The 12,211-nt window shown below is 46.1% G+C and overlaps 1 protein-coding gene across 1 annotated transcript in view; it reads left to right on the plus strand.

The window, feature by feature from the left end:
- The window catches only part of HYDIN (HYDIN axonemal central pair apparatus protein), a 361,576-nt gene that overhangs the window by 290,006 nt on the left and 59,359 nt on the right, over window positions 1-12,211 (plus strand). The window contains exons 56-64 of the mRNA XM_073225416.1: window positions 1,645-1,744; window positions 3,115-3,214; window positions 3,830-3,998; window positions 4,529-4,767; window positions 6,377-6,494; window positions 8,013-8,217; window positions 8,943-9,178; window positions 11,098-11,249; window positions 11,339-11,528. Coding sequence (XP_073081517.1) covers window positions 1,645-1,744; window positions 3,115-3,214; window positions 3,830-3,998; window positions 4,529-4,767; window positions 6,377-6,494; window positions 8,013-8,217; window positions 8,943-9,178; window positions 11,098-11,249; window positions 11,339-11,528 — 1,509 coding nt within the window. The remainder of the gene's footprint in view (window positions 1-1,644; window positions 1,745-3,114; window positions 3,215-3,829; window positions 3,999-4,528; window positions 4,768-6,376; window positions 6,495-8,012; window positions 8,218-8,942; window positions 9,179-11,097; window positions 11,250-11,338; window positions 11,529-12,211) is intronic.

Here is a 12,211-nt window from a genome sequence, read left to right on the forward strand (position 1 = left end):
CCTGTCTGTGATGGTCCTTCAGAGAGCTGACAACAGATTCATTCAATCCACAAATGTAGACGAATCCCAGGGGTGCTCATCCATGTTTTTCACACCAGCCTCTCCACAGACACAGATCTCTGTGTGTTGAACCCAGGCCACATGGTCGTCTGTGTCAGCTTCACCTCCTTGTTGCTGGAATATGGAGAGTTCAGGGCTTCCCATGTTGTGGGTGGTGTGGGGGGAAGGCAGCAAGGGGAGGCTTGGAGAGGTCACTGTGACAGCTCTTTGCCAACTGGCATGGAAACATTTCCTTATTTCAGGGATGAAACGGCATTCCTATGTGTTCCAGCCAAACCTGACACAGCTGGCCCCCCCTCAGGCTCCCCAGCGTGGACTAGAACTTCTCTTCCCCAGATTCTCTTCCTTTAACATCTGCACAAGGAAATGCTGCCCTTCCTCATCCCTTTGGGAGGCACTCTGGTGACCTCATCGCACTTTATCTGTGTACCTCTTCAGCTGTGCTCCCTAGTTCCCTCAGCTACAAAGTCTGATCCCACCCTCCCCTCAGCGGGGAGCCAAGGGAAGCAGAAGGCTCTGGGTACCTGGCATCTCCCAGTAGGAGAGAACCATGTAAATTCGGGAGCTGGTGAGGCAAGTCCTTTGTCCTCTCTTCCCTCCTGCTCGCGGCCTGTGCTTCTTGGCATCTCGGCCAAAGGGCGAGCAGCAAACGAAAGAAGGTAACACTGAAGTCGGTCCAGTTTTCTCTGTGAACATTGTCAGAATGCTGGATGAAAGCAAAGATGGAAACTGAACGGAACTCGAGTGTGGTGACAACTACAGACTTCTCCCCGGCACCCAAAACACAAATAATGGGAGTCAGTGACTTCGTTTTTCAACTTGAGGCTTCAGCAGGGAGGCAGGTGGCCTCCAGACAGACACAGGGGGGCTGCACCCAGGGCCTAGGGGCTCTTCCCTTTATCACCCCCTCGCTAGTCTCAAGAGCTGACAGTCGGGTCCAGCTGACCGGTGACACCAGTTCAGATGCTCCTCAGGACAGTGAGCCTGTAGACCCTGGGGATCTCATCGGGGTTTCTTTCCACATTTCCAACTTTAATAGTAATGAAGCTCACACACAGAAAACATTTGAAATTTCCAAAAGAGAAACCCTAAACACTAATTTTACATGAACAAATCTAGCACTTTTTCCACAGGTTGAACTGGAAACAGAACAATCAGATTTGTAAAATCAGTAGAGTAAGGATGATTAGGGGCAGATCAGTTTTCCATGTCAACCGTCAGGAACATGCTCTTCAGGTCTACTTTATCAAAAAGTTCCAAAGAATACTTTTCTGGAATATATACTTGCTGCCCAAACTTCAGTAACGTAGGGACAGTCATGCAAATAACTTAAACCCCCGCAAATGGACAAGACGGAAAATGCAACCCCTTGTCCCCATTCCTATATTGATCGTCCACACCAGCATTCCCCAAAGGGAACTGTGAGACACACCGATCCTACCAGTGACGACAAAAGCTAACTGCATTTCACAGACATTCCATATATCTGCCCTTCTTCATGATTCCCACTACGTGTTACTTAGTTCCGACTCCAGGCACCTCGCAGGTCTTGATTTTACTGAAGAATTTTTCTTACCCTGACAGGTTTCGGATGCAGACAATCTTGTTGGTATTGTTCAGATCGAAAACATCATGGTCTTTGCAGAGTCCTACGACGTTGCCTTGGACATCACCTTCCCCAAAGGTCTGTTGGCCCCTTCTACGCAAGGGTGTTTAGAAGCCACATCTTTTAGGGCTCCACATTTTTTTAGGAATTTTGGTAAATAGCAATGCAAAGCCCAGAGTGATGTTAGTAACACGACTACAAGTCTTCATTCTTCCAACTGGAGCCCAACAAGGGATGGTCGTAAATATAAAATTTGCAGAGGTCTTTTCTGAACAGTCATCTGAGATTAAGTGTCTTCTCGGTTGCATTAGTTTTCTATCACTGCTGTAACCAATTACCACAAACTTACGGTTTAAAACAACCCAGATGTATTATCTTAGAGTTCTGGAGGTCAGAAGTCCAAAATGGATCTCACTGGGCTAAAACTAAGATGTTGGCAGGGCGCTCCTTTCTGGAAGCTCTGGGAGAGGATACATTCCTTGCCTTTTCCAGCTTCTAGAAGCCACCCACATTCCTTGGCCTAGGGTGCCCTTCCTCCATCTTCAAAGCCAAGTCCCTCACGCTCATGCTACAATCTCTCTGGTTCTCCCATTTTCTTCTCCCTGTTCTACTTCTAAGGACCCTGTGTCCACCCAGACATTCCAGGATAATCCCCCTATGTTGCAGTCAGATTCCCTTAATTCCCTTTGCTGTGTAAACTAGCATATTCGCAGGTTCCAGGGACTAGGACCCAGACATCTTTCCGGGGTGACAGGGTATCAGCTGCCTGCCACACTGTCCTGACACCCAGATTCCATCCCTCCCAAGAGCATGCAGTTCTCCATTATCCCTCCCTTGTCTGATAGGTCTTCTCGGCAAGATTTATAGAAGGTTACAGCTACATGTTTGCCTAGATGTCATCAGTCTTATGTACAAAGATATTTATTGCTGCATTATTTATAATATGGGAAGATTGGAAATAACCTGAATGTCTATCAATAATAGAATTTATGTTTGTCTGAATAAAATTGCAAATTACAAAACAGCCATACTGTGATATATTATGCAGCCATTATGATAACATTTATGAGGAGTTTTCAATTATATGGGGAAAGGCTTATGGTATAATGCTAAATAAAACAATGTAAGTTTATATGTAATATCCCAACTCTGTATATTTATATACTTGATATACTTTTTTCTTCAAATAATGGGAGTTTCAGCTAATAGAGACATGAAAAGAAGGGCAGGGGTCCTAGGATGGAAGCCAGAAGGAGCTGCCCCATTGAACTGGGAGCAAAGAGCAGTACCTGTGGTTTGTTTGCTAAGACTCAAATCCAGGAAGCTTTTCTAGCCACAGTGTTTTCAGAAACCAAATTCTATGAAACTGTCACCAGATTTTCCATGTGAAGTTTCTTGCTGCCACGCCCACTCACCCCTTTCCCCACTCTGGCCCCTGGCTGTTGCAGGAGCTGAAGGAGGCCTCGATTTTGGGATCGTGAGGGTCATGGAGGAGGTAAAGCAGCCCCTGCAACTGAAGAACCGTGGGAAATACGAGATCATGTACAGGTAACCTGAAAGCCATGGGCACATGGCCATCCACATCCACTCGTGGGGAGAAGAGTGTTTTCTGGGAGATTTTTCAAAATTGATCAAGAAATAATAAGATCCATTTCTGCTTTTAGCCTCTCTTGGCTTCAGGTGAACGGAATTCCAACTGCTAAGAAAGCACCCTTTCCAAGTGCCTCTATTGTGTGGCTCCTGCCCCCGTTTTCTCCCTTTCCTTTGATCCCCAGCTTCTGCATAACTGTTCCCGTATGTGAACTGCATTCAGTCTCAGAGAGGGGAGGGAAGAAGGGGACAGAGAATGAGAGAGACAGAGACAGACAGAGAGGTGAATGAATTGGGTAGATCCTTATCCAGCACCAAGTGCCCCTGTTAGACAGAGACCTCCTGCTAAGGCACCTCTGGACCATGGGCTAGAGATGGCTACCTTTGCTCAAGCTCTATCCCTGGCACAGCCATTCCTGGCTCTGGAGGGGTGATCACAGTATAACGCACAGTGGATGCTGCTAGGCATAGTGGTTAAACAGGGCCAGAACATGGCAGATACTCAACAGGTCTCCTCTCTAGTATCTTGGGCTCCCTGGATAATCACTTAAACTTTTTATTCTTATCTTTCAGCTTTTCCGTGGACTCCTTAGGAATTTTGGCTACCAATGTAAATTCTATGATCTCAGTCCAGCCTAAGAAGGGCTCACTGACCACAACGGAAAAATCCACAAATGTCCAGGTATTCTTTCATGCAAAAAAGGAAGTGAAGATCGAACACAAGCCAATTCTACGCTGTCAGGTAAGAGAGCTCAAAGGGAGGCCTCACTCAGCAGCAAGATTGTGGAACTTGTGTCGAAGAGAAGAGTACAGAGTCAAACATACACTGCAAGGGAAAAGAAGAGGGCTGGGCTGGTTGGCAACCAGAGATGATACACCAGGTCCCCAACTAGCAGGCACAGGTAGGTCAGGTGGGAGGTGGGCAAAGTCATCAGAAATTGAGAGTGCCAGAGAGGACCTGTGGCCCCTGAGGGAACATCAGAGGTAAGGAAGCTGAATTCAGTTATCAAGTGCCAAAGAAGGATGGGGAAGTGAAAACACCATGTAAAGCTGGTCTGTGTTGATCCATGGCAGATACATAAGTTTTGTGGTAGTGTTTGCTAATATTGATGCAATAATATAGAGTGGTACAATAATTACAATAATAAAGGAATGAAATAAAGAAGTTGACTTCACATCAGTGATGAAAACAGGAAATGAAGCAGACAGTCACGGGAATTCTGGAGTTATGCCAGTGACTGACATCTTTCCTGGTGCTTCTCCCCTTTCTAGATTATTGAGCCCAATACCACGGAAGGAGGTGAAATCATTGCCAGCATCCCAATTAAGTTTTCTGTGAATGCAGTATACTCCAAATACAACATCAGCCCCTCCTCCATCATCAACTTTGGGGCTTTGATCTGTGGCACTCGTAAAAGCACCACCTTCACCATAGAAAATCAAGGTGTTACTGACTTCAAGTATGCCCTTTATAGGATGACAGGGGAGAGCCCCATTCAGCAAAAGAAAATGTAAGACAAGTATTTACTTAATTCATGCCATTCCCTTATTAATTATTGCTTCATGTTTTACAAAGAGCTTTCATGCATCTTACCTAAATTCACCCAATCCCCTTTTGTGGGTGAGGTCACTAAGGTTTAGAAATGGTTCATCTGTCAGTATGCAAGAAATCACCAGTAGATCTCAGTTCCAAACCCACATCTCTGACTCCAGATTCCATATATTTTCTACCTGCTATCAAATATATGATCAATTTTAACTGAATGAAGGTAAGGTCTTCTGCTTAGGACTGTGACTGTTGTCCTGGTGCTTCCAGTGCTACAACACTTACTAGTAAGTCACTGCCCTATATATCTTTCTGGGAGGTCAAGAGACTATTGCAACAGTAAACTAAATCAAAAGAAATCATAGCTGTGTCTCATGATGGGGGATGACAGAAAGTACCCTGGAAATGCTGACTGGAGAATGCACGGTGACTTACATGCTGGGACTGCTTGTACCTTCTCCCCATGAGGACACTTTATGACAATAGTTAATAGTTGTTGCAACAGAAAAACTCTGTACTCTTCAAAATGTGGCTCTCAGTTCACCAAAACAATTTACCTTTTTGAGTGTAAAGCTTTTATTTGATTGTCATGTTCTGTTTTGGTAAATTAGGGATGGTTTTACCAATGTCCAAGGCACTTTGTCTTGACTTCTTAATTAATTGACTTTCTAGTTAATTATTAACTTAAAATTGACTTTCTAAGTAATTGTTTTAAATGAGACATACAGATTTACATTGTTTATAATTGTTTTATATTTCTGTGTCTATCTTCTTCCATTTTGGCAAAGTTTGAACATATTGAAAAATTTGTGGTTAAACTGTCTAAAGTCTTTTTCTTCCAAATTTAATTTCAATCTAATTTTGAATCATTTATTTTATAATAATTTAATAATGTTCATTATAGGTATTATAACAAAATTGTGTTTTGCTTTAAATTGTTTTTATAACTTTATTTTTCATTTTAGCATGCACAAGTTCATGCAAACCCTCAAAAGGGGGTTGAACTTCAGTTCTGATTATAAGCAAGTGAATGCTCAGATATATAAAATTCTCAAGAGTTTAAGATCACACCTCAAATACATTTGAATATTTTAGGTGAACTGGACTGTAGACAAACTAATTTTGGGGTAAACTAGCTTCAAGTGAAGTGAACAACTACCAAAACCTGTATTTGAGCTATTGCTTACAGTCACTCTTAAAAACACTATGTCTATAAATGTGAAGAAGGGGACAGAATTTAATCCATTTGCCATTTCATTTTTTTCTGTGAGATCAGGTATAAAAGATTTGATGTTTACCAATAATTTCCACACACTGCTTTACAGTGAATTCAAACATTTAAAAATTATTATTTTCTTGCAGTAGTTTTCAATGTCCTTATGAATCATATTTAATAAGGACAGTTACCATATAGTTTTCCTACAGTTGTTAAATGAGTTTGCTATTGATGAACAGCTGACTGCGCTACTCCACTACCCTCCTGGGTCTCTCCCCGCTCCTAGGAGAGCGAACAGACAGGTGGTGTTTACCGTCGCCACGCCGGCCTGAGGGTGTCCTCTTGCTTCTTTCATCAGAGGCAGCCACATCGAACAGGCAGGGTCCCAGGAAAGCGAGAGCTTCTTCAAGACTGGCCCTTCCAAAGGAGCTAAGCTTTCTGATTCTGTGCAGAAAGAAGTAAACATCCCAAGCCAGGTGAGCACCTTTTCCTTGTTCACAGAAACCCCGTAAGGCTACCTCCCAACCAGTTCTGGCAACGAATACCTCCCTAGGACAGCAGGATTGAATCTACTGTGGCAGGAATCCTGAATAGTTATGTGGAAATAGCACTTACATTAGGACAAAAGTGTCATGACTTCTAATTTGGATATCCTCTTTTGCTTTATAACTTTCATTGGCTCCTCACTGCCCTAAAATTAAGTTCCAACTTTTCATATGTAGTTTAATCAAGACTCCTGCTTCCGAATCCTTGATTGCTAAGGTGCCTTTCTCTGACCACCACGTCCCTTTCTCCCAGATCACCAGGTCAAGTCTGCCCATTTCAGCCATTCTTTGCCCTTACTGTGACCTTGCCCCTTGGCGACCACACCCAACCATATCTTATTATCCAAACCTCCTCCCTCACCTCAATTTATATTCCCACCAACTTTTTCTCCACAGCTGCACCAAAGCTTGTTACCGCCTGTCTTTGTGATAATGGCCATTCTAAATGGTGTGAGGTGTTATCACTGTGATTTTGATTTGCATTTCCCTCATAATCAGTGATAAACTTTGCTGACCTGATTAAATTAAGAACCTTAAGTGGGGAGATTATCCCAGGAGCAATGTAATCACAGGGGGCCAGCAGTGGTGGGGAAATAAATAGGATGTTGGGCAAAGGGTACCAACTTCTAGTTATATGGTGAATATGTTCTGGGGAGCTAATGTTCTCATGGAGACCCTAGTTAACATGCTGTATTACATACTATATACTTGAAAGTTGCTTAAAAAGTAGATTTAAATGTTCTCATCACAAAAAAATTTCTTAGTTTAAGGTGATGGATGTGTTAACTAACCTTATTGCAGTAATCATTTTGCAATAAATACAGATATCACATCATCATGTTGTACACCTTAAGTTTATATAATGTTATATGTCAATTATATTTCAATAAAACTGAGGGACAGAACAAGGAAGGGACCTCCTAAGAACCAGAAGAGTGCATAATCACACCCCCTTCTTTGGTCACTAATTCTGTGCCAGATGCCATACCAAGTGCTTCATACAAATTGTTTTGTTGAAGCCTCCAACGGTCTCAGGGTAGGGGCTTTACCCCATTTTATGGATAAACTGAGACTCAAAGAAGTCACTTGTCCAAGGTCAAACAGTAATATGTAACAGGGCTGGGATTCACAATCTTAACCATTGCTCCATCTGCACCCCTCTGCTGGGGGATTCCCACCTACGTAAGTGTTGTGAGATAGAGAATATTTCGATTCCCTTAAACCCCAACTCAACCGTGACTGGTTAGAAGCAATGTTCATAGAAGGAAGCTCTGAGAGAGCCCTTCCCCCAAGGCCCCCAAAGACCCCCAGGCCCTCCCTGCCTGTAGAGGAGCGCTGGGGGCCAGAGAGAGCCTGCGGCGAGAGGCCCCTCTTGAGACTCTGGTGGAAGAGCTCAGACTCTGCCACCCACTCTGCCTCCACGCCTCCCACCCCCCACCCTCTCTGCAGGCTCGCTTCGCCCACGGCATGTTCACCGTGTACCCCGTCTCTGGCGCCATCCCTTCCGGAGGAGCGCAGGTCATCACCGTGGACTGTGTGGCTGACCCCGTAGGCAGGTGTGAGGAGTTCATAGCTATCCATATCTCCGACCGCGACCCAAGAGACCAGCCTGGTGGCATTCCTTACAGCCTGCTGGCTGAAGCCTGTCTGCCAGGTACTGGGCGCTCAGATTGGACGATGCCCCTTGGAAGACCTTCCTCTGTGACACTTCCCCCCACCCAGTGTCTAGCATCTGGATGGTGTGGCTGCACCGCCTCCTCTGGGGCCTTACAGCTCCCTCTGCTCCTTTCAGCCATGTTGTTCCTTTGAGGCTTACAGGCATGCACCTCTAGAAGAGGATGCTCCGCTTTAAACTCGTAGTCTTCCTGAGTTCAGCCCGGGATTCGCAGATGAATAATGCTATCTGGGAATCCCAGTGCCATGGGATGTGGTGCAGGACCCAGAAACACTGACTCCTGCTGGGGCCAGGCACTCCCTGGGGCAACAAGCACAGAGAACAACGGTCAGGGACTGCACACTGTAACTAACCCAGCAAGCTCGCACACGAAGCACAGGACTCCTCTCACTGTGGCTGTAGGCACGCTGTGGCCTCACCCCAAAAGTGGACCAGATGCCTCCTTCCTTCCCAAGCTCTCCCCAGGTCCCAGCTCCTACCCCTCCTCCCACTGGGAGAAGGTGTTGGCGTCTGGTGACCCACAAGAGCAATATAAGAAAGGAAAAGAAGGCGGAATTTGCCCACCACTCCCATGGCCATGTGTGATTCCCCCTCCTCTCCTCTGTGGTTGTTACTTGCCGAAATCCCAGCCTCCAAATTAGGAATTGCAGACAGCAGGCATGGGCTCCCAGGCTTTGTCTCACGGCCTTCCCTCCACTCCCCAGCCTTCGTGACTGACAACACTGCCTTAATATTTGAGGAGCACCAGATCTGCAGCAGCCCCAACCTTCTCAGCTTCCTGCAGACCATCGAGAGCGGGGGGCTGTTCGTGGAGGATGAGAACAAGTTCGTCTTCTGCAATGTCCTGGTGGGCCATCAGGCCAAGGCTCGATTCAAGATTGTCAACACAGGAAAGATCGCCTGTGATGTGAACATCACAGTTAAACCTGCCTCCAGCAAGGTAAGCAGCCCCAAGTGGCGCTGGCTCGCCATGGGTGGCATACAGCCACAGGAAGAGCTCTTAGAAACCCCTGCTGTGGAGCCTCTGTACGTGAGTGGGGATTATGTGGCTCTCAGGCCCTGCTGGGAGTGGTGGGAGGTCACTGGACCGTTTCCCCCAGGCCGAGAGCCCTACATTTGTCCCAGTGGGTGTCTCCTCTGGGTACCTCTATGCTGAACTGGCATACATGAATGAGCATGTCATTCATCCCTCACACACTCACTGTGTGCCTCCATTAGACAGGGCACTGTGGGGAGGGCCAAAGAGGAGTGCCAGCTCGGCAGGCAGCCTCACATTCCACATGCACCTAGTGAGGCGTCTTTGGGGAGGGCAGGTTATAAGGGAAAGGTGGAATGGTGAGCATTCAGTGAGCCCCTGATGCAGGGTAGGCACTGTGCTAAATGCTTTACATTTATTACCTCATTTTGTCCTTACAGGCTTACAATTGCCTTATCAAACTCTGTGTTATTGTCCTCGTGTTACAGTCAAGGAAATGGAGGCTCAGAAAGGCTAAATTCTTCCCCTAGGAGTCCCCTAAATTCTTCCCCAGAGCCTGCCAGACTCAAAGCCGCTTTCCTCTCTGAGTCAGACCATCCTGAGATACTTTTTCCTCACAGCAGAACAGAAAATGCAGGGTACTAAGAGGATGGGCTTAGTCGGTGTCTTTCACTCACCCTTAACCTCCAATCAGATGTGCTACTATTATCGCCCATCTCAGCTCAGCTGCTCCAGTTCTCCCCTCAGAGGAGGAATCTTGGCCCACGTGGTCCTTGTGCCCAGAACTGGCATTGTTCCCATGGCTGATGGTGGTGACAAGATACCCAGGAGGGTTGGCCCAGCCTGGAATGGAGAACAGAGTGCACATTCCCAGGAGGCTGTCACCGCAGAGGGGAGGGCCCAAGAGACTACTCCCTTTTATGACATCCCGCAGGTCCTGGTGACCTCCAGCCATTACTCTCCGACCTTATTTTGGACATGAAGTGGCAACTTTCTCCCTATTCTGTACTAACAACATGAAAAATGAACAAGCCTGATTTCTAAACAAAGATAGGCCTTTCACCAGGGATTTGCAGGCGTTGCATGTTCTCCTCCTCCCTGTTTGCAGACTGTCCCTTGGAAAGAGCAAAGAAACCTTAGTGCCCTCGTCCCTCTTAAAAACAAGAGGGAATAGTCTTGAATTCTAGCTGCCTCCCATGAGAATAAAAAACCTTTTGAGACCATGCCAAGGGCCCCTACACTCCCTGCAGTCTTCCCAAAATGCTGCCAAAGGTGGGAACAGGTAAAGTGCTGTGGGACGCTGCTCCATGGAGCTAAAGCTCTCAGAGTTGCATGGAGCAGAAGCTCAGGGTAGCCCAGACAAGTGAGGCTTGCTTCAGAGACTGCAGGCAGAGGTCAGAACACGCCACACAGCCAGAGGGCTATGGGACTCAAGATGTCACCTGAAATCCAGCTTTGAGAAGACCAGCAGAGGCTTGGTTCATCTTCCAAGGGTTACATGTCTCTCACTCATGGTATCTTCATTGTTCCAGTCTCTAGTCTGGCTTCCAGTTCAGCTTCTCATCAGCAGCCACCAATGATCTCTGGGCTTCTTAATTTAGATGAGCCAGAAAGACAGAATTCTGGCTCTCTGGGATCTGGTTTAGTTCATCTATTTGAGTCAAAGATCACAAGTCTAGCCAAGTCCAGCTAGTTATTGCTCAGGGCTGGGTCCCAGGGTATCAAAGCTGCTCCTTCTAGGGCCAAACCATGCGGGCAAGGGACATGTCCACCACAGAGCTTAGATGAGGGAGACTTCCCAACAAGGGCAATAGAGACAAGAGGCAGGCCTGGTGTAAATGCAAAGTAGCTAACACATGCTGGCTCCTGTCCCCCTTCCCCAGGCCGTTGCTCGCATCATTGACATCTTTGAAGTGGAACCCAACAAGATGTGTGTTGCCGGCCGCTCACACGCCTTTGCCACAGTGTCCTTCACCCCACAGACCATGCAGACCTACCAGTGCGTCTTCGAGGCCACTGTGGATGGCTTGCCCAGGTACAGCTCCTCAGTTCCTCTCCTGTGCAGCAGTTCTGCAGGCCACAGTCTTGGAGGCTGACAGACCACAATCTTCCTGTCTCCTGCAGTAACCTGACCAAGAACCGAAGCCTTGTGTTTGACATTGTTGGAGAAGGGAACCTCCCTCGGGTGACTGTTGTGCGGCCAATTCTCCACAACCAAAATGGGAACCCCTTGCTCCTCTTTAAGAGGCTTCTGCTTGGGCAATCAGAGAAGCTGCCTCTCATCCTCAAGAACAATGGCACCATCCCCAGCCAGGTACTGCAGGAGGTGGAGCATAGGGTGGGAAGGGAGAAGAATCATTCAGAAGTAAGACTTGTGACACTGAGGTCTCTGCCATCCCTAACTTTTGAGAACTTCTTCTTTGATGTTCCTCATACATTAATTTGTGTAAGACATGCAACATGAAGAGGGAACTAGGTGTGGTCCCTGCCATCAGGAATGTAAGAAAGCAGATTACGTAGCACACTAATAATTACTAGATGAGTCAGTGTGCCATGATATACACCAATCCGAGTGGGTAGGATTATGGGTATTCTTGGTGTTTTCTTTATTTTTTTCTCTTTTTTCTATAATGAACATTACATTTGTAATAAAGGAAAAACAAAACAAATATCCTTAGGGGTGAGAGATGCAACATCTGAAAGGACTTTTGGTTCAGCAATTAAATTGTCTTTATTTTATCAAAAACAAGGAGCTAAATTGTGTAAATAGGATTTTTGAAAATGATCTACTCCCACCTAGGGGAATCAAGGAAAATTTCCCTACAAAATGACATTTGAGCCAGGCATTGAAAGATAGTTGGGTTTCAGTAAGTGTGTGTGGCAGTGAATGCATCCCTTGTGGAGACAGAATACTACAGAGTAAAAGGCACAGAAGCAAAAAAAAAAAAAAAAAAATGTAAGCCACAAACAGGAAGTCGCAAGCAGCACCCAGCCTCA

Source organism: Manis javanica, chromosome 17 (genome assembly GCF_040802235.1).
Source record: "Manis javanica isolate MJ-LG chromosome 17, MJ_LKY, whole genome shotgun sequence".
NCBI classification, from domain to species: domain Eukaryota; kingdom Metazoa; phylum Chordata; class Mammalia; order Pholidota; family Manidae; genus Manis; species Manis javanica.